General features: G+C 43.6%; 1 protein-coding gene across 3 annotated transcripts in view; it reads right to left on the bottom strand.

The window, feature by feature from the left end:
• ETFA (electron transfer flavoprotein subunit alpha) overlaps window positions 1-19,695 on the bottom strand; it is a 29,986-nt gene extending 10,291 nt beyond the window's left edge. For all 3 annotated transcript variants that reach the window (XM_042875658.1, XM_042875657.1, XM_042875656.1), the window contains exons 1-9: window positions 19,639-19,695; window positions 13,549-13,707; window positions 11,598-11,679; window positions 11,419-11,501; window positions 9,726-9,825; window positions 8,565-8,675; window positions 6,667-6,768; window positions 5,617-5,685; window positions 4,846-4,928 (exon numbers count right to left, since the gene is read on the bottom strand). In XM_042875658.1, the coding sequence (XP_042731592.1) occupies window positions 4,846-4,928; window positions 5,617-5,685; window positions 6,667-6,768; window positions 8,565-8,675; window positions 9,726-9,825; window positions 11,419-11,501; window positions 11,598-11,679; window positions 13,549-13,707; window positions 19,639-19,680 (831 nt within the window). In that variant the 5' untranslated portion in view covers window positions 19,681-19,695. The remainder of the gene's footprint in view (window positions 1-4,845; window positions 4,929-5,616; window positions 5,686-6,666; window positions 6,769-8,564; window positions 8,676-9,725; window positions 9,826-11,418; window positions 11,502-11,597; window positions 11,680-13,548; window positions 13,708-19,638) is intronic.
• Window positions 19,696-21,707: the final 2,012 nt, after the last annotated feature.

The raw sequence follows: 21,707 nt of genomic DNA, 5'->3' as shown, positions 1-21,707 counted from the left end.
GTCAGCAAGTTTTCTCCCAGTGATCACACCAGAACTGCACTGACACTGAATTCCCACGTGCCTCCCTCACCTGAGATTTCTCAGCACATCAATGACCAAGGGCAGCTGCATTCTGTGCCATCACACCACACTTCTAGCCATCTCATCTGGTGTCAATTATTACTACATCACACATTTCCTCACTCCTGCCTTCCCAATTTTTCCATCTCAGTTTCTTGTTACCCCTTGCTGGAACACTATGCTGTGCTCAGCTTTGAAAGTAACAACTGCCAGTGAACACCTAACTGAATGGATCTCTGGCTGGCTGGGTGGCTCCTCTGCACTGCACCCTCCTTGACAAAAACCTGGGACAGTGAAGGTCAGGCCTTCCAGCCATGGCCACCAATGGCTAACCCTGGATGGACACCTTTACTCTAATAATTGTGAAAGAATGGTGTGGCCACATCTTCCTCACTGCCAGCTAGGATACCCGTAAGGAAAGCTGAAGCAGACAGAGAGCTGAACCCTGAAAGGATGCTGACTTAGAACTCTGAAGAGATTAAACTAGAAGGATGCACTTCCATAGAGCAGAAGATCCTTCCGAAGTCCAGAGGATAACAGCCTGAAATGACAACACTTCATGGAAACAAAAAAAACAGAGAGACAGGATCCCATTATGATCCCATCTCTGAAAGCTGAAGGGAGAATGTAACTCCACTACTAGCACTTCATAGGAAGGCATTCACAAGGATATCTCCATCCCAAAGCAGCCAGGCTGCACATCCCTACAAGCTCCTTTTTACTTTGACAGAAACTGCATGCAGCTCCGAATCTGAGAACTGAATTTTCTTCTTTATGTACAACACCTGCATGTAGGAAATAGAAAACAAATGGTGTCTGATCTTTTAAAAGCACACTCTCAAAACGCTTGTCACTGATTAAAGTCACTGAATATACTATTTTTTAATAAAGTAACACTTCATAATTTTGTATATTCACTTATGCTGAAATGTCCTCATTTCCATCTCATCAAGTAATGCACAGCCTTCCCTTTTCACAAGACAAAATGCTCAGAGAGCTGCAATCATCTAAAAATTAGCAGCTCAAACCAAGAAAAAGCTACTAACAAAAACAAACATAATGCACTCACTGCTTTAGGAGCCGGAATAAAATTATACACAAGAAATATTACCAAAAATCCATGCCTAACCAACAACAAAAAGCATAAATCCCAACATGAACAAGGATAGAATCTCACAGATAGAGTCTTGTGGCTGCTTTGGAAGTGGACACGTACTGTAACAGGACTAACTCTCAAACAGGAAGATGGTGAAACTTCCCTCCTTGATCAACTGCATTCTATCATTATTTTAAGCAGAACAACCTGAGGCATTTCCCTACTGGCAGTTTGTTCATGTGTTACGAAGTGAGCAGTTGAGGACAGCTGCTGCAAGGTTCTCGTGTCCTGTGATCCATTACCACAACCGTGCTCTTAAAAACCAAGGTCTGTTAGGCAATTACTGAAGGACCAACAACCAAAATTATTCTTCCTTCACCAAATTCCCAACCAAAAGCAGAAGGGAAGAAGTAAGCAGATCTTGTAGACTATTACCTTCTTAACCAGAGATCAGACCAGCAACACTCCGCACGCATCCACAGGCAAAAGGCAGCAGCAAAGCACCTCCCCTCCTCCTGAATTCCTAACCAACTCTTCTCCCTCCTGGGCTCAAAACCAACCCAGTCCCAGTCCTATAAAAACAACACATTCCAGTCCTGCATTGAGCCTGGGCCAGAGGCTATTAATAGCAGAGCACACACTGAGGTGCTTTCCCAACAGAAACCAACAGCTGCAGGGAGCGCAAGCACATCTCTAACTGCAACTGCTCCTCACACCCAAGATTCTTTCCCTGCTTAAAACTCACGTGCCCAGACAGACGCGTAGATCAGAAATCAAAACCAACGAGAAGGACTCAGGACCCTGTTCATACAGCTGATCAACACGCAAAGCTGCTTTGCTGTTTTCCAGACAAAGCATCCCAAGTTCTCTCAGAACTCTTCTAGGAAGAGGAAGCAGTCATTTTCTAGAGGATTGGCACAACAGCCCAGATAACCTTCAGCTGACCAAGGAAGTTCCGTTCTACTCCAAATGAACTCTCTTCCAACGCACAGAATTACACTCTAGCTAAAGAACCCAAAGGACTGCGAAGGAAAAGGAGCGTTGGGAATGTGAAGTCAACACCGTGCAGCTTTGACTCTTCTCACAATTATGGTACTGACTCTTCACGCTGAAAAAACCATCATTCTATTCACCAACACTGAGTGCTTATCAATTCAATCTGCCATTCCATGACCACGTTCCATTATCACATTTCCAAGCCACTGTAAGCTGTCCCTGCAGGTATTTCTACAGGAAATACCCAACAAGTGGAAACAAAGAGCACATCATTTTCAGTATTTCAGATAACTCCCTGCTTAATAGTTATTAAGGAGGATATGGGAAGATGAGAGAGCAATGCATCAAACTGCTGACAGGAAGACGCAGCACCCTGCAATAGTAGCATTATTTACTGACACAACAGTGAAATGCCCATTCATTATCAGGGAGGTTTCTGACAACACTGGTGTGGTCCTGTGGTGTGGCTGTGTATTCTTCTGACTATCACACACTGCTATGATCTATCTGTGGTAAGCTTTAGCATTATTTCTTCGTCAAAAATTAGCCTCTTTAATTTTCAATATAGCTGTTTATGTGCCTTCAGCTCTAGAAAAAACATTCACCAATGAGTCTTGACACACAACCCACAGCTGAGCTATGTTCAGATTAGCATTTCCCCCTTTATTAATGGAAATTTAGGTAGTGAGAAAACTAAGGACGTTCAGTCTCAAGCCCTTTCAAAATATGCAGCTAAATGACAAACAGCATACTTCCCTGGTCTTCCAAAGTTTTGGCATGTGACAGCTGACTCTGCCTTCTGTGGAACCTACAATTCCACAGACATTGCTGTTACATTTTCTGTGCCAGTGCTGATATGATTGACTGGAACAATTTGCTGAGACCAAGGTGCAGCTGCACACTCAACCTAATGCCCAGTGTGTGATCAAAGAAAGCAGATCACATTTAAATACAAAATTCTTTTAGCAAAGAGAAAGTATTATGTTGGGGGTTAGAGCTACAGTGTGTTATGGTCAGGCATTGGAATGGGCTGCCCAGGGAGGTGTTCAAGGAACGTTTGGATGCTGTGTTGAGGGATATGGTTTAGTGAGAGCTATTGGTGATGGGTGGATGGCTGGACTGGGTGATCCTGTGGGTTCCAACCTTGGTGATTCTGTGATGCTATGGATTCTACATTCAATACCCAAAGAAAAACATCAGGAAAAGAAGAGTTAGGGTTGTATATGTAACAGGTACAGCTCCACAGACACTGATATCACAGCTACCAAGATTTTGGAAGAACACAAAATGCAAACAAACCACAAACTTTTATGCCTTCCTTAACTCTTATGTTTTACATCTGTTCTTCAGATCCTGTTTGCCTTGTTTTGTTTTTGAAGTTGGATATCATACAGATTCACAGCTTTATCAACTAGCATGCCTAGAAACATCTCCATTTAGCCCTTCAGCAGGGCTATCATCAGCAGGACTCCATCTTGATGAGGACTTAACTAAAAAACCAACAAGAATTCCCATTCACATTTCAAGACAGAAGAGCTGAGAGGCACAAAGTACCCTGACCGAGAAAACCCAGCAGGAAGAACTGACAACAGACTGCAGGAAGCCCAAATTCCTGTCTTCAAGATTTCCAAGTGCAGCTCTATCTTGTCTGATGTATTAGTGGAAAAACAGCCATAGTTTGGTTTGACATGGTCTTACTAAACCACGAACAAGTAAGAAGTTGCTCATTAGAGCCTTCTGCTGCCATAAACACTCGAGAGATAACTGCTTACTGAAGGACTGCACGCTTACTAGGTTATATAGCTCAGCACATGCATCTGATATCCACATGGGCCCACGTTGCTGGCCACTCAGCATTTCATTTCAGGACATGCTAGCATACATTCTATCACACACTGAGATGAGCTCCATTTGCACCTTCCTGTTTTACAAATGCTCAAGTGTGTTTTATCTGTATATCAATTTCTCCACATTTCACTGGCTCGTAAGGACCAAAAAGAGTGTCTCAGACTTCTACAGGAGAGCAAGCCACCTCTTCCCTCCACTGACCCAGAAAGACACATGGGGACAGAAACCACTCCCCCATCATCTCTGGATGCACAGCAGGAAAGAATTACTGCAGGTTATTCTCCAAAATTAAGACACTTACTGGAGTATGCTTCTCCTGACCCCACTACACAGCAGCCAACTTGTAGACTACTTCTGTCTCAAGTGCCTTGTGTTTTTATCTCGTACAAAAATTTTGCTTACAATGTAATGCAATAACGAAGTTATAGTTATCAAAACTTAAAAATGAAGCCATGATCTAAACTATGTGTAAAAAGGTTTTCTAGAGACCTCACCACACATCAACACAATTTAAAGTTTATGCAGGCAACGACACCTTTTGACTCATCAATGATGGCAGTCAGAAAACTAAAGAAGAAGATTAACATAGGCCACTATAAAGGAAATCTAGCTTGCAAAACCTCTATCCAAACTGTCTGCAGGAAACTTCTAATTGGACTAAAGTGGAGATTTACATCACAGCTTGCTGCTGTAGTTCTTGCAAATGCATGTTTATGTGACAGTATCATGCCAGACACACAAAGGTTTTCCTATTAGGTTCAGTAGAGACTTAGTTCATTGCTTTGAAGGAACACATATACTAGCAAACACGGCAGTTCTCTTATGAGCTCTATTTCCATACTTACTGGTGCTACTATTTTACCCGTCTGTCCAACTTGCATGTCATTAGGAACAAAGCCAGCATCTACAGCTGCACGGGAAGCTCCAACTAGTTGAAAGAAAATATTTCCAATGTTTTCTTTTAAAATATTAGCAACTCAAATTCATACCACCATAAAAGCACATGTATTTTACTGAAGAGTCCCACACATTAAGGGCACATATTTAGAAAGTTCCCTCTAAAGAGCTCTTAAAGTAATCCCTCTCCATAACACTGGCAGAAACTTCCAAATACTAAATGCTAATGCACTTCATAAGCAACAGGAAATCCTTACTCCCAGCACCAAAAGGCCATATATTTAAAAGTGAGGATTTCAGTCTGGCATATTTCCATTATTTTTTCTTGTTGCTTTGTCAAAAGAGGATTTTCCCATATATGCCTTCCCATAACGTTCCAGCAAGTTTTAATAGAACACATGTGCCATCTTATATCGCTTACACCAAGTTCAGAAGTCAGAGCCAGTAAAGCAAAATGTCCAACTGCACTCAAGAGCACCACACAGATATTTAACCAGTGAAGCCAACCATTAGAAAACAAAGCCACTCATGCAAAAATTCTACTGATTACTAAGTGTAAAATCTAAGGCTAATGCAGTTAAAACGTTAGCACAAGCAGCTCCTCCTCCCCCCCAGCCTTTGGTAGAATATTTTGCTGAAAAACGTGGCAAGAAGAACCACTCACACCATAAGAACTGAGATTCTGTAAAGCAGTATCTAAAAAGGGGGGGTGACTTTACCTGCAGCATTCAATTGGTCCGCAAGATCATAGAGCAACTTAAAATTTTCACCACTCTTTAAGCCTCTTCCTTAAAAGTTAAAAAACAAAAATAAGGTGAAGAAAGAGTACAACGTGCTCTAGGATTTTTTGTTACACACACAAATGTTCTGTTTTATTATCCACACTTGCAAAGGCACAAGGATATGTTTGCACTGGATATCTTTGGATACAGAATTAAATAGTATTTGACACTGTGAGATTTAGCTTTTTTCTTTGTAATAAATATTACATATACAAACCAACACCACTCCCACTGTTTATTAGCATCATCAAGCTCCTCCTTTGAAATTAGGTAGACAGGATTTTTGTGCTCCCCCTGCTGGCTTTAGGCATAAAACTCTGCAGTAGGATAACTAAAGGCTTTCATTATCTTTCTGTATGCACAAAGACCAAACCAACAAAAGATTTAAACCCGAAGAGCAGAATACAAAAATAACAGCTTTTAAAATTATTAAAATCATTATATCATGTTTGGGCTGCCTGCAATGATTAGGAATAATTTTAAACCAAACAAACTTTCATCTAAAAACACTTCACTCTGTAATTTTAGAGAGGCTCACCAATTATGGCTACGATCTTAAAATGCCTATTAGCATATAGCAAACTTCTCTGTTCTGCCACTTCATGATATACAGATGCTGGGTGTCTCCCCACTGTCTCCTATGTCCTATTTCAAAAAATGTACCAAGTCAGTGTTTTCCTACAGAATCACAGAATGGCCTGGGTTGAACAGGGCCATGATGCTCATTTGGTTCCAACCCCCTGCTGTGTGCAGGGTCACCAACCAGCAGCCCAGGCTGCCCAGAGCCACATCCAGCCTGGCCTTGAATGATGGGGCATCCACAGCCTCCTTGGGTACCTGTTCCAGTGCCTCACCACCCTCTGGGTGAAAAACTTCTTTCTAATATCCAACCTAAACCTCCTCTGTCTCAGTTTAAAACCATTCCCCCCATCCTATCATTTAGTTGAGCTGTACCATCACAGACATGCACAAAAGCACACTACTTACCACCTGATACAACCACTCTTGCACTCGTAAGCTCAGGCCGGTCACTTTTTGACAGCTTCTGCTCAATCCATTCCGACAGACCAACAGGTGCTGGAGGGGTCACTGTTTTAAGCAGGTTGAAAAAAGGATCCACAAAGAAAAAGGATAAAGCACGTGCTTTCAACCTTCCAAATTTCAGTTTAAACTTCATGCACAAGTTCACTGTGGAGCCAGCTCTACCACAAGATTTTAATTACCATGAATAGTTGCTCTGTGATTCTGAGCTACAAGCCTCCCCTATTACCTGTGGTTATTTATCCTGCAGTGGAAGACTGTTTTATGAAGTTTTATGTACATCAGATTGCACTAAATGAAGGTCTGCTCTATAAGCAACATACTGGTATCAACCCAACATAATAACCATGGCTCTTTCAAAAGACAGGCAATCAAGCCAACTATGTAGGTTGCTCCAAAAGTAATGCCTCTTGTTTATTTCCTTGAAAACTACAGCAGCTACAAAGAGCATGATAATATTATTTGACAGAGCAAATTATCAGCTACAAAAGTCTTTTTCTCAACACACCATTCTCAGCACCATTAGTTGTGTCCTTTCATCAGCACTGAACAAGAGCCTTTAGGCTGCACTCGTGAAAACCTGCACCAGCAGAGGCAACCCACTGTCAATGTTGCCACTGCTGGAACACACCACCCACTCCTCACCGTGCTCACATGCACTGTCTGGTCTCCAAAACCATTCAGCAAGCATCAATGGATGCCACTTTTTCCACATGGATGAATTCAGTTCCACCCGTGTGCTTCACACGCACTTCCGTGTCAGGAGCTGCTCTGTCAGAGTGCCCCTCTGCTGCCAGCTGCCACATGGCAACAAAACATAATGGAGTTTTGTTTACTGGTGGGGAAGGTACAACCTCTGCTGCCATACCACCAAAATCCACCTCTGATGTTGTGGATCAAACAGGAGGCATTACTTTTGGAGCAGCCCTTGCAAACAGTGCAAAGACAGGACAATATGCCAATGTCAGATCTCAAGCAGCATGTCTGCTAACTTCTGCGCAAGTCAGGAAATACATGATGGTTCTGGCAATGCACTCGTGGCTCCCAGACAGAGATGAGGACTGCAAAGGTGATGTATGGGACACACAGCACATTACTAAAGATTGCTTCTGCTGGACTTACAGCACTGTCATAAAAGGGCCCACACTGAAAAACAGCAGAGGTGATCAAACCCTGGGACAGGAAGCCCAGAGCAGCTGCTGCCAGTTTCCACCTGTGGAGGTATTCAAAACCCAGTTGGACGCAGCCCTGGAGAACCTGCTCCAGTGTCCCTGCCTGAGCAGAGGGGTCTCCAGAGGTCCTTTCCAACCTAAGCAATTTCATGACCCCGAGACCGTGGATTTCTCTACGATCCAAGCTACAGAGATTTCATTAAAATAACCACTGAAACTGATATAAAACAATGATGGAGTGTTCTCAATCCAATTTCAACTACCACTAATTTACTCAGTGCCATAATGAACTATCTCAACTGAAATACGACCGATCAAACCAAAGCTGTGGACTGCCAGCAACTTGTGCTGTGAAAAACCAACCCAGCTATTCAAACAGCTCTAACTTCAAATAAGGAATAGCTCCAAGATTGCTACGGATGAGGTTCAGGCAGCGAGTGAAACAGGCACAAATAATCTGTGCAGAATCTGCTTCTGGGTGAAGAGAAAGAAGTGAAATGACAACTCGTATCTTCCCCTACCAGATAACAACAACCAAGTACCAATATTTAAAAGGAAAAGGCTAAGATTATTAAATTACTACCAATCTGCTCTGACAAATACTTGTGTGGAACACCAGCCCGCAAAATAGAACCTAACTCTAAGTGACAAAACACAAGGACAAATGCTCACCTTTCTCCACACTGGCGCTGCCGCCGCTCGTTGGTGCAGCCTCAAAAGAGGTTCCCCGTACAGAAAACACTTTAACTGCTTCATCACACTGGACGGTGCAAAGAACATTTCCTAGTGAAGAACGATCATGTTTTTACAGAAGACATCACACACATGACACAAAGTTCCTGCCAAAAATAAAACTTTTAGATGATGAGAACTGGGAACCCAGGCACTCTTTAAGCTGTTCATTTCCAGTGTTCTGATTGACTTTGAACTCCATGTTTCTGCAGTACGACAAAAATTGCTTCATTTTTAAGGCAGTCAGCACATTTAAATCACCCCTTGCAAGCGTTTTTACATGTCATGAGGGAAAACACACCTTTGAAACCACTGTTCTTAAGCATAAAGAGAGATCTGTAATAATAATGATCTGTTATACCGTAGTATGACTTCGATCGTGTTTTCTGTCAGACTGCATAAGGTACTTATTTTCACAGGCTAAAAACTAAACTCAAAAAGTGCTACAACACCAGGTGTTAATAAACAAAATTATCTTGAAACTGCCAATTACTGAAAAGCAGCTAAAAAACAACACGCAACCACAAGCTGAGAGCGTAACTCAAAATACCACATTGGTGTATGTGGAACAGTAGCATTAAGAAACACAAGCTAAGGAGTCCATCTCTGAATTAAAACAGAGGGGCAGAACAGAGTTACCAAAAAAAAAAAAAAAAGGCTGATAAAAGAATTACAAATTACATCAATTAAATATTATAAATAATCAGTGCAATGTCTTCATAATTAGAGAAAACAACCCCGTGGCAGCTCAAATCAGAGCTAATGGAAGTCATATTAAATAATGTCAGACAATTAACTTAATGTTTTATGTTTTACAAAATCAAATCAGAAATACATTAAACAAAGAAACTGAGTATGTATAAAGGAGATTGAATTCTACTAATTAAAGTGAAGGAGCTGGTTTCCATCTAAAATCCTACAGCACCAAAGTTACCAGTGCTCGGATTCTCACAAAGAGCACCACGTTGGATTTTTAAGCAATTTAGATTGTAAGGTGAACATTCCTAAAATATTCCAATGTTCTAACAGCTGGACTGTAAGAAGTTACCAGTATTAAGTACTTTATTGCATGAGCACCACACAGCTGTTGTGACTGCTTACCTGCATAGATAGTTCTCACAAAAGTGTTGGGTGATTTGATCTCAATGATGTCAGAAACAGGAGCAACATCCAGCTTAGCAGCCACTCTGGGAATAAGATTCTACAAGTCAAAGATTAAAAGTCAGCAACATAAATGCTGTTATCTGCACACTGCATGTGAGAAAATGCAAAGGAAATAAGGTGAAATGCACATATTAAATAAAGGAACGTTTGCTGACCTGATCTTAAGCTCACAGATTGCTGTCTATGACTAAGTAGGCACATACGACTGTAACACGACTGCAGGACTACACAGCTTTAGCAGCCAAATAAGAACCCAGCACTGTAATAACATTAGAAATGTTATGATCCTTACAGTAAGTAACCCCCTAATTGAATATCTTAAATTAGGAGGCTCGTTTGCTTCAATAATTTAGAACTGAATACAGATGCGATTTACTTGGAAAATTGACAATTATGGATGGCTGAGTTCTTACAACAAAAAAAAGAAAAACAAAAAGTATCTTGGAAGCCATTTATCAGAGACAACAGCAGGAGGAAAACACTACTCTCCTACCCAAAAAAAGCCAAAAATTTACTATTTAAAAATTACTGTTAGAATATATATCCCCTTACTCTGAAATTAGCTCTAGAGAATTATTTAGAACTACAGGGCATGGGGAAAAGGATAGAAAGAGCAGCAGAAGGCATTGAGAAATTAAGGACAGCAAGAGCTTAACTTGCTCTCTCTCTCCCTCTGCTAACCTGGTACACCACAGAGCCCTGCTCGGTCATCTTTACTCACAGCCATGACAACAGTCACTGCTTGACTCCTCCAGTAAAGCACTACTTGATGATGGGAGCATAAGCTTTAAAGCAAGACATTAACCAAGGCACTGCAGATCACAAATAAATGAAAAATGGAATGACTCAGACTTGGGGCATGTAAGGATTTTTCTCTTAGCAAAATTACAATTATATGGATTGATATTGATTGGAAGTAAAAATAGAAGGAAGGCTGATGTCATTATTCATTCCACGTTGGCAACATTTCCAGAATGTCCTTTTTTCTCTAATTCAGCTGCACCACAACATTACCTGACTGTCAGTACTGGGGCTCTCCATATATCTAAGCACATTTTTAAGTATGTACTTGTTAAAAAGTTCTGAAAAATCCAATTTTCTTCACAAAACATCTTGGCTAGATCTTGGATCTGTATTATTTATATATATTTACAGACATTTCAATCTAAAGACCTACATCACAGATGCAATTCCTCCCCCAAAAGAGTTTGCTGCCGACAGGTCTGCACGCTTTCATTTCAATATGAAAACTACATAACAATCCTAATAATACTAGAAGTGAAACAAAAGTCACCAAAAACAGTTTACCGGGTTTTCATCCCCAATTACTGCATTTTCATAAGGCTTTCAGATACCTTTAAGTATTCTGTGTTCTTACACATTTTATACACTTTGCCTTAGGCACATACAATTAGCTGGCTACTACTACTGAGCCTCTCCACTGCCCCTTAGCTCAAGTCAGCCCATAAGAGAACTCAGAAGCAGCTACTGGCTTCTTCAGTGCACTGCTGTCACGTTTTTAGGACACTCTGAATTGTCCAGGGCTGATCTGCAGACCCTCTCTCAGGCACACATACAAAAATGCCTCTCTGTTCTGCAAGAATTGTTTGATGCATTTTGATTTACTCACCTTCCCAAAGGCAGATGCTCCAGCACAAATGTGAGTGTATTTAAATTGTTTCTGAGTTTCCAAAACCAAGGGAGTCAGCTCCTCTGAGAATAAAAATACAAGTTTACAACTATTTTATCATCAGTCACAAATCCCAATACTGCTTCTTCGGTCAACAGATAAGAAAGAACCAGTCTCACCTGCTAGAAATCCCTTGAATAGGTCGTGCTGAGCCACAAGCACTTTTGCAACACCCTGCACCTTGCTGAGCTCTTGTGCTACCTGTGATTACAAACCAATCGTTATTAGTTTGCATTACAAGAGCACACGGAGGCTTCAGCCAAACAGAGCTCCACAGTGGCAAGCATCACAGACAGACAGCAGGAGATAGCTCCTAATTAGTCCCTAACGCAAACTGCTCGCCCTCTATAGATGAACACAAAGTGGAACACAAAAGCACATCGTGTAGGAGTTAGCACAAACCTTACAGAACGAGCTGCAGATCTTCTGACTCACAGCACAGCGCCTTACAGGGCACTGCAAACCAATCCTGGCAATAAGAGAACTACAGAGTAAAGCAAACCTAGCACAGATTGCCCAGTACAAGAGACTACACAGCCATCTCGTGTTTTATGACAACAGCTAATAATTGTCTCACTCCAAGATAATTACTAAGCATTTTAACATAATCAAAGACAACAATCCTATATTCTTTCTACGTCAGTCAGTATCTACTTGCAGAGGCACACCAAGCAAATAAGAACAGCAATGTTATTACAATCTTTGCCCAAATTTCAGCAGCAGTCCTCTGCAGCTGACTGCCTACTGATGTGATGTCTATTTCCAATGCTATCTTTATGCAATTTTGTCCTTTGTATTTGCAGAAGTGAAGTTTAAATGATGAAAGGGCTGTTACAGATCAGAGAAAAGACTGACAGCAATGTCTGGAGGCCACATGCATCACCACCAAAATGCAGTTTTACTAAGTTTGCTGAGAATCAGCTTTAGCCTTAAAATCTAACAAGAGGAAACAAACAAATATTCTGTAGCAGCTGTTATGGGATATCTGAGTAACTGGCTCTTTTGTCCTACTGACACAGATTCTTACAAAGCTTAAAAAAAAATAATCAATTTCATTTTCTGTGAAGAACTTTTTCCCCAGCAAGATGGACACTACCAAACAGACACCACATGCTTTGGTACTGAACCCCAAACAAACAAAGCATTCCCAATCACTGTTCTATTATCCAAGCACAAAATAGATAAATAAATAAATAAATCAATAATCAAAGAAGAAGGAAATCCACAGACAGACAAATCAGGCTTCTTTTCGCTGTTGCTGTTGTTTTATTTTTAACTGATCCAGGTAAGTATGTCTCCAATCTCAACCTTGAGCACCTGAGTCTCAGTTCAGAATCAGTCTGCAACAGTGAGTAAGGTTTATTCAGTCACCTGTGAATTAACTGCTGTGACTGTGCCTCCTGCACAAGACAGCGTATGGCCCTTTCAGAGTCACAGTTCCTAAGCAATAGCCTGATATTAAAAAATTAGGCACAGTTGTTCTTATTGTTCTTGTTCATGTCAGACAACATCATGCTGGGGTAAGAGTGCCTCTCACAAACTAAAGGTACACTGACCCCAGATTCTGCACTTCACAAAAATCAGACTGACAACACAACAGCAAATACAGATTGGATTATCCACAGAGTGATTGCAGACACTCTTGCTACCAGCAGTGACCACTGAAAGGCAGACACTACAAAGCCTCACCTGACATTGTGCCCTTTCATTTCTGCTGATCTCTCCTTGCACAGTGCAAGGTTTTTTCTCCCAGGTTCCCAGCACTGCATTATTTACCTTTCAAACTTTACAGGAGAACAGTTTTAAGAGTTCATTTGTCCTACAGTCTTATAAAAACATGCTTGCTTAACTTGTAACAGCCTATTCTGATATTCCTCCTTGTGAAATTAAAACAATACCCACATTTCCACTTCAGAAGAGAAGCAGCTCAAGTGCAGCACATTTCCTGTAGATTAGCAATTCATGGCACAGCTCCTTTTCACCAGATTATTTTTCAAGTTAGCCGAGATGCTACCACATAGAATTCCACGGCATTCATTAATTCATTCAAATGAAAACAGGATTTCCCACCTTGTCACAACTGGTCCCAGCAACCAAACAGGAAACTTCGCCTCCGAGACGTTTTGCTGCAGTGACTGCATTGAGTGTAATGGGTGTAAGAGTCTCATTGTTGTGTTCTGCTATGACCAACGTACTCTGAAGCCTCTGAAACTGGTGCAGCAGCGATGCCTTCCAAGAGAGAAAGAGAGAGTTGAATACTTTGCATTTAAATAAATGAAAGGTTCCTGGGAGCATTCAATGCTCTACAGAAAGCTATTGGCTATGCTGATCAACAGCTGCTGCTGTCAAACAAAACAGGCTAAATCTACATCATTTCTATGAGGTAGGCAGAATATTTCAGTACTAGTTAATAATTATAAGGAATGTACAAACTTGGTTGACTTCAGCACAGCTACAACATGCAGCTTTTCAACTAAAACCTTCACAGGAAAATACTGACAGCCTTAAGAAGAAAGCCACAGTAAGACGCATTGAAGCTCAGCTGATCAACTGAAATACAAAAAGAGTGAACAGAATTCAGTGTGAGCATAACATGAAGATAGTTCATGGCTGTAGACTGAAACTCACATGAGGATTAGACAACTGAGTTTAAGACCCCAGGAAATCAAGAGTAAGCAGTAGTTACTTGTCTTACTGATTTATTTCCCCGTATGTTTTAGCCAAAATCTTTCCAGAGAACTCACTGTTGTAATCAGTTATCTGCAACAACAGAACTGGAGGCAGTAAGTAGCAGGATAGCAATAAGCATCAAAGGCTCCCAGTCTAAAAACAAACATATTAATAAAGCCTGCTGAACAGCACCAGGTTCAGCTGTAGATAATGTGTTTGCTTTCACAACATAAGATGCTACTGACCACTCAGCTACCACCACAGTAAAAGGGTGCTTCATTGATCCTTTTCACTGCCCAGACTAACACCGAGGTAGTGGAAAGGCAGGGAGATAAATGCTAGCAAAAACTGAAGGCTGGACGGCACTACTTCTAACTTATTTTCTAAAGGCATTTCCACTCACAACAAACACGTGCACACCAAGCATTTCAAGCAGAAAATAAAGCTTCAGAAAACCTGAGAGCTGAAACGTGGACACAGACTTCAGCCAGGCAAGGTGTGTATCATCAGCACAGCAGACTTCACAAAGAGAAAGCAAACCAAGGACTTCCTTGGGACGATAAAGATATAAATAAAAAGGTACCTTTCCACAGAATAAAGACCATAATTAGTCTTTTTTTTTTTTAACAATAAGGATTCTTGTAAAAGTACTCTGCATTTCATCTCCTACGCTTAAGGCTACTTGTTAGGATTAAAGATTCTAAGAACACTTGAAGCCAATTGCCAGATTTACAAAAAAAAAAACATTTATTGCCAATACAGACCAGCATATTTCTGATTATATTTATTTTGTACATCATTTGCAATAAAAGACACGAGATTTGGTCCCCATTTGAAGAATAAATCTGTGCTTTTGTGGCAAATAGCTCACTTTTTCAACAACTTACAGTCACGTCACAACTATTCACAATTAAACATCCTACAGACCTGGGCAATCAAGAGCCTTCTCACAAGCACACCAGTTTACCATGAAGAATAGGACAGTAACCACATGACAGGAATTTATTTGGACACAGATGTACACTATGCACCCATGCTCCCTCTACAGTGGAAACATCCACGCTTCCTTTCTGTGGGCAACTCCAGACAGTGATTCAGCCTGCACTCAAATAAACACCTATGAAGGAAAAATGTCTGGAGTTCTCAACTCCCTCCCTCCTCCATTTAATGCAGAGCAAACCTGGCCTCTGGCTTCCAGATGGTGAGATTAACCCAAACAAGCGTGCAGGGTACACCACGCCAGTCACTTGCAGGGTACCAAAGGATTCAGTGAATCCATCATCCTCTCAAGTTACACCAAGGCATCTTTCTGCTCCCCACTTGAGAAACCCAGCAGTGATTTCCAAGCAGAATACAAAAACCTTAAATATAATCACAGGAATTCCAGACTTTGTGCAAACAACCAGGACTCCTCACTGCTCCTGTCCCAGCCAAACGTTAGAGATCCAGCACACATCGGCTACACGTGCACAGACAAACCCATGCTTAAGGCCTACAAGCCACACACCCACTCAGTGCTCATTTAATTTGCACAGGTGATCACAGAATACAGAACAGCTGAGCTTGGAGGGAATCTTAAAGATCATCCAGTTCCAACCCCCGGCTGTGAGCAGTTGCCACCCACTACACCAGGTTGCCCAGGATCTGACCCAACCTGTTCTTGGCACCTCCAGCTCTCTGGACAGCCTGTTCCATTGCCTCATCACCTTCTGAGTAACAAATGTCTTCCTAATATCTAACTTAGATTTACCCTTCTTTACTTCAAAGCCATTCCCCTGTTCTGTCACCCTCAGACCATGTAAAAAGTCAGTGCCCCTCCTGCTTGTAAGCTCCGTTCAAGTGCTGGAAGGCCACCATGAGGTCTCCCTGGAGCCTTGTCTTCTCCAAGCTGAACAAGCCCAGCTTCCTCAACCCTTCCTCACAGGAGAGGTGCTCCAGCCCTCTGATCATCTCTGTAGCCCTCCTCTGGACCCGCTCCAACAGCTCCACATCCCTCCCACACTGTGGTCCCAGTCCTGGACACAGAACTCCAGATGGAGCCTCATAAGGGCAGAGCAGAGGAAGAGAATCCCCTCCCTCTCCCTGCTGCCACCCCTCTGTTGATGCAGCCTAGCACACCGTTGGCCTTCCAGGCTGCAGGAGCACACTGCTGGCTCGTGCCCAGGACCCACTTAAGGACACTGCTGCTCTCAATGAATTCTTCTCCCAGCCTGTGTTCCTACCTGGGATTGACGACCCAAGCGCAACACCTTGCAGTTGGCCCTGTTGTACCTCACTAGGTTCCACTTTTCAAGCCTTTCCAGGACCCTCTGGATGGCTTCCCTTCCTTCTGTCGTATCAACTGCACACTCAGCTCGGTGCCATCAGCAAACTCACTGTGTGTGCACTTGATCCCATTTCTATGTCATCTATGAAGATGATGAAGAGCACCCACCCTAAGACAGAACACTGGGGGACACCCCTCATCACCAGCCTCCACCTGGGAGCCACTGCCAACCCTCTCCTGGAACCACTCAACCAACTCTTTATCCACCAAACAGCCCAGCCTTCAAATCCATATTTCTCCAATTTAGAGATAAGGATGTGGTGCAGAACCACGCCAAAAGCTCTGCAGCCTTCTCACAGCAATGATAATGAAAATCAAATGCATGTTGGACTTTCAGATCACCCGTACAGCGCATAGAGGTCCAGCACTTCTTAAATACAAATTTAGTGCTTATATACTATAAAATACATGTACTAACCACAAAAAAAATAAATAAAAAATCACAGACAAGGCTGTTTCCTTACTATCTTTCCTTACTGTTTGGTAGGATTGGTGACTCAACTGCCTCTGCAGCCAATGCTGAACTGCCCACAGTCAATCTACAGACAGCATCTTCTTAGCTGTAAGAGCAAACTGGCCAGAGAATAGCACTCTAAAATTGCTTAATAGGAATCGGGTATCTCATACAGACCCATTAGCACTGGAAGGAAAAGAATCCTAAAAATAGACTCCAAGCAAAGGTTTAGGGTGGCTGCATTCCCATACAACAAAATAATGCTTAATTCAATTAAAAGACACTCTCATAGCTGAAAAGCTTAAATAAATTCATATATACATATTTGGCAAGCTCAATACAATCAGGGAGACCTGGCAATAAAGTTTATACTTGTAGAGCTTCTGTAACCACCTGGCAGCAGAAGAGGTCTGAGACACAGCTACTGAACTTCAGGAAACACTAACTGGAAAAATAACACTGAAGTCACCTAAGCTGAAAAGAAGCTGCAACTGCAACAGAGAACACCAAAAGAAATTAAGAAAATGCTTAAAAATTTATTTAGGAATCGAGAATAATCAAGACGTGACTGCAAAGGAACTGAAGCAGCAAAAGAAAGACGTAGTAAAGAAGTTTTCCCAGGTGTACCCCACACAGGTTGTTAATAAAACTCAAAGCAAAGCTGTCTGTAAATACAGACAAAGCTACTGAAAGTAAACTCAAGATAAACGACCTTGCTAAAAAAGGCAGCCACCTCTCTGAGCCACCAGTGCCAACTGAAGGACAGATGCAAAGTACTCTCACAACCTTCAAACGCAACCCAGCACTTCTCCTGCAAGGTCGTCATTTGTTGCAGCGTTCCAGGCTATTAAATCCATTTATCTGAAGTCCCTCAAGCCAAAAACAAAACTAAAAACCCACATGTTCATCACAATATAAGCACATACACACATACATATGGGTATGAAATAAAACGCGCTGTTTTCAGAAATAGCAGGGAGTTGCGAGCTCTGAATGAGTGAAGAGAAGCCAAAAGACTCAGCAGCAGTGAAAACTGGGTCACCATCCCCTAAAATACTGTGAAATGGTGTTCTTAAATGGAGAGCCACAGTGCCCTTCACTGTCAATCTTTTTTGAGGGAGCATGGAGCGAGGGTGATCAATTCACTTCAGTCTTTAAGCAGCCAAGACTAACACTGCTTGCTTGCCCTTGTAAGGCCTACCTGCACAGGCTGAATGACAACTGGGTACAGATTTAGAAGGTGATGGCCTTAAAGTGCTGTGCGATGTCCTACGAGGAAGAGGAAAAAAGACTGAAGGGACAAATACTTAAAAATAATAATAATAATAAAGAATTTTAAGGGAATACATGATCTGCTATTTTATAGAGATAGGAATGTGTGACCTCAAGACAATTCTGATCACCACAGTTTAATATTATTACAAGCTGACATTTCAGGAGCCCATGCAATAAGCAGCTGAATCTATGACAGTTCCAACACACATCTAGGTTGCCATCAGCACAATGACTCTTGGGCAAGATATTCCAAAAAATTACCATGCTTTCTATTAGAAATGATTTCTTAATGCCTATCTTTGCTCTTCCCAACACTCTGCCTTGTAATTTAAGCCCACTAATATAACTTTATTTGCACCTACCACTGAAATGGCTCACTCCCACATCTGCACCAATTATTCCTGTACTTGTGGACCTGTACCTCTCAGTCCTCTTTTCACGAAGATATGCAGCTCCGACCTCTTCTTACTGCTTATACTTTACAGGCCTCAATGATTGCGTAGATCCAACCCCCTGCTGTGTGCAGGTCACCAACCAGCAGCTCAGGCTGCCCAGAGCCACATCCAGCCTGGCCTTGAATGCCTGCAGGGATGGGGCATCCACAGCCTCCTTGGGCAACCTGTGCCAGTGCCTCACCACCCTGTGTGAAAAACTTCCTCCTCATATCCAATCTATATCTCCCTGTCTCAGTTTAAGACCATTCCCCCTAGTCCTATCACTATCAACCTCACAAACAGCCGTTCCCCTCCTGTTCATACACTCCCTTCAAGCACTGGAAGGCCACACCGAGGTCTCCCCGAGCCTTCTTTCCCAAGCCGAACAAGCCCATTATCTATATACATAAGCACTCCGGGCGCACACAGCCGACCAACCAGCCGACCTCACGCTTCCAGGCTCCACAACCCTGCGCACCTCCGTGCTGGGCAGCACGGCCCCCGCGGGCAGCAGTGCCAGCAGCTGACTAACGGAGCCAACCACTCGCACAGCTGCTCCTCACAACGACCTTTGCTCCAGCAGGCGCGGGGCCGAACTCCATCACCGCGATTGCAACAGCTGTGCCTTCAGTGCCGCACGCCACGCAGCCGCCCGTGCTTTTCGCTCTCGTTTTAGCGCTCTTAGTGCTTCTTCGGAGCGGACCCCAAAGCGGCGGGACCGCGAGCCCCGTTAGGCTCGCTGCTCGCACATCCGCGGGGCCGTCCTTGAGCTCACCTCGCCGCTCCGTTCGGTAACGCGAGCAGCGTGACAGCGCAGCACGGCGCGGCACCGCGAAGGGCGGCACGGTGATTAACCGCGGCTGCAGCTCGCGGGGCTCGCAGCGCCACAGCCTCCCGCGGGCACAGCAGGCTCCGAGCGGCTGCGAGGACCACCCCCCCTCACCGGGCTCCAACCTCAGCAGCCGGCCGTGCCGACCCCCGCCCCCGCCGCCCTCACTCACCGCCCTCCTCACGCCGCGCGCCGCCGCCGCCGCCCGCAACATGGCTCCGCCGTCCCGCTCAGCCGCCGATCTCGCGAGAGCCGCCGCGCCGCACCGCTTCCTCATTGGTCGCGGCGTGAAGCCAATGGACAGCGGAGGAGAGCGTCACCCCCGGCGGCGGGACGGTTGAAGGCGGGGAGCTCCGTGCAGAGGAGCAAACAGCGGGCGGCTGAGCGCCCCGAGCCCGTGCTCCGTGCTAGACCCTATTCCAAGCCAGTAAAACAACGTAAGAGGAGCCCTTTACAGATGAAGTTCATACAGTGCACAACCCCTCCTACTGCACCCCGCGTAGCCTAAAAGAACAGCGGCAAAATAAGGATGCAAAGAGCATCCTGAGCAGCACTGCCTGCCCTGCTTCTCTTTGTCGTTAATGCGTTTCATTCATTAAAGCCGTGGCACGCTGTGTTCAGCTCCAGAAATGAGCTTCCAGCTTACAGAAGGAGAGAGCACGTGTTGGGGGAGAGGAGAGCAGCCACCTGCACCTGAACCCTGTATCACACACTGCAACATGCACTGCAACAGGCTGCCCAAGGAGGCTGTGGATGCCCCATCCCTGCAGGCATTCAAGGCCAGGCTGGATGTGACTCTGGGCAGCCTGGGCTGCTGGTTGGTGACCTGCACACAGCAGGGGGTTGGAACCAGATTAACATTGTGGGCCTTTTCAACCCAGGCCATTCCATGGTTCTGTGACTCTATGATCTCCACTGAGCTCCTGCTTGTTGGTTTGCTGCTATGAGGTTTGCTGGTGCTTCACCCCAAAACAACCACGAGCATCTCCATCCAAACTGACCTACTTGCTTCAGAGCCCAGAATGAGTTGATTCTTCTGCAGTGCAGTGGATTCTTTAGCAGCATGTGGTGTCTTTGGATGGGCAGCGTGCTGCAGGCATCCCCAAGGTCAGGTTTCTGGGCGTAGTGTCACCAGCCTGGAGGCACATCAGGCTCCTTGTTGTATTTTCTGCCTATAATTTTAATTTAAAACCCTCAACACTTCAGATGCGTGTAATCTTTATTGAAACTGGCTTGATGCGGATTATTCCCTGAAGCACAAAGGAAGTCTTTATCACGTATGGCCACTGTTGGAGGTGCTTATAACTGTAATCAGCTGGGGATTATATCCATATTAGCTGAACGGTGGCAAAAAGCTCTTTTTTTTTTTTCTTTGTTAATTTGGCCTTCCCACCTCCAGCACAACAACAATAAACATAGTAAAACTGCACCAGGTAGGTGCTGCCAGCACCAGAGTCATCATCCTGCCAGTGGGCAGAGGATATGACTCTATTCTGAAAGAAAAATGAGCCATTAATTAGTGGAAGCAGATCCATTTATAGTGCATTGTTATCCAGGATTATTTCATTAGTATCTGCTGACCCAATTTCTGTATTTGAAAGGGAATTACATTTTTTCACACTCTTGGGGTGGGAGGCAAATCAATAATGCAGTTGTTCTAACTTAGAATAAAAGGGTTTCAAAGGTGTGCCTGCCCTGGGGCCTCTGACAGAAGGAACACGGAACAGTAGCCATCACAAACGCATTGCCACGTCTCCATCAGAATCAGATTTTGGTTCCCTTAAAATACATAATTCCTAATTAAAACATATGGAATCCAGCTAATACAGCCTCACAGCTATGGAATTTAGCGAAGGGAAGGAATATATATATTTTTTATTACTGCTATGATGGTCCCCTCTGGCAGGGGTCCTCAGCTTACTCCTCCCACCACCGCCAGGCAGAGCTGACTCAGATAAATTAGAAGAGCTTCATTTGGGAGGCTTCTCCACCACACGAAAGGATTCTCCTCCTAATCTGTCAAAATCCAATAAGGTTAAAGCAACTGCAACCTGCTTAGGGCTCAGAGTGCAGGATCTGCAGCCCAGGGCCAGGCAGGTGCCTGTGGGGGGAGACACAAGATGACAACCTGAGTTGGGAGAGCTCTGCTGCTGAAATACTCTGTGCCTGAGTGCTGCAAAGCCCTTCCCCACAGAGGTGGGGCCAGTGGCAATAGGATGGCATGCACCTCCCCAAGGCCTG

The sequence above is a fragment of the Lagopus leucura genome, unplaced genomic scaffold, assembly GCF_019238085.1.
Source record: "Lagopus leucura isolate 7727_CA_CO unplaced genomic scaffold, USGS_WTPT01 Super-Scaffold_100015, whole genome shotgun sequence".
Taxonomy (NCBI): domain Eukaryota; kingdom Metazoa; phylum Chordata; class Aves; order Galliformes; family Phasianidae; genus Lagopus; species Lagopus leucura.
Note: the sequence above shows the minus strand (reverse complement) of the source record. Positions and strands in the feature narration are given on the sequence as shown.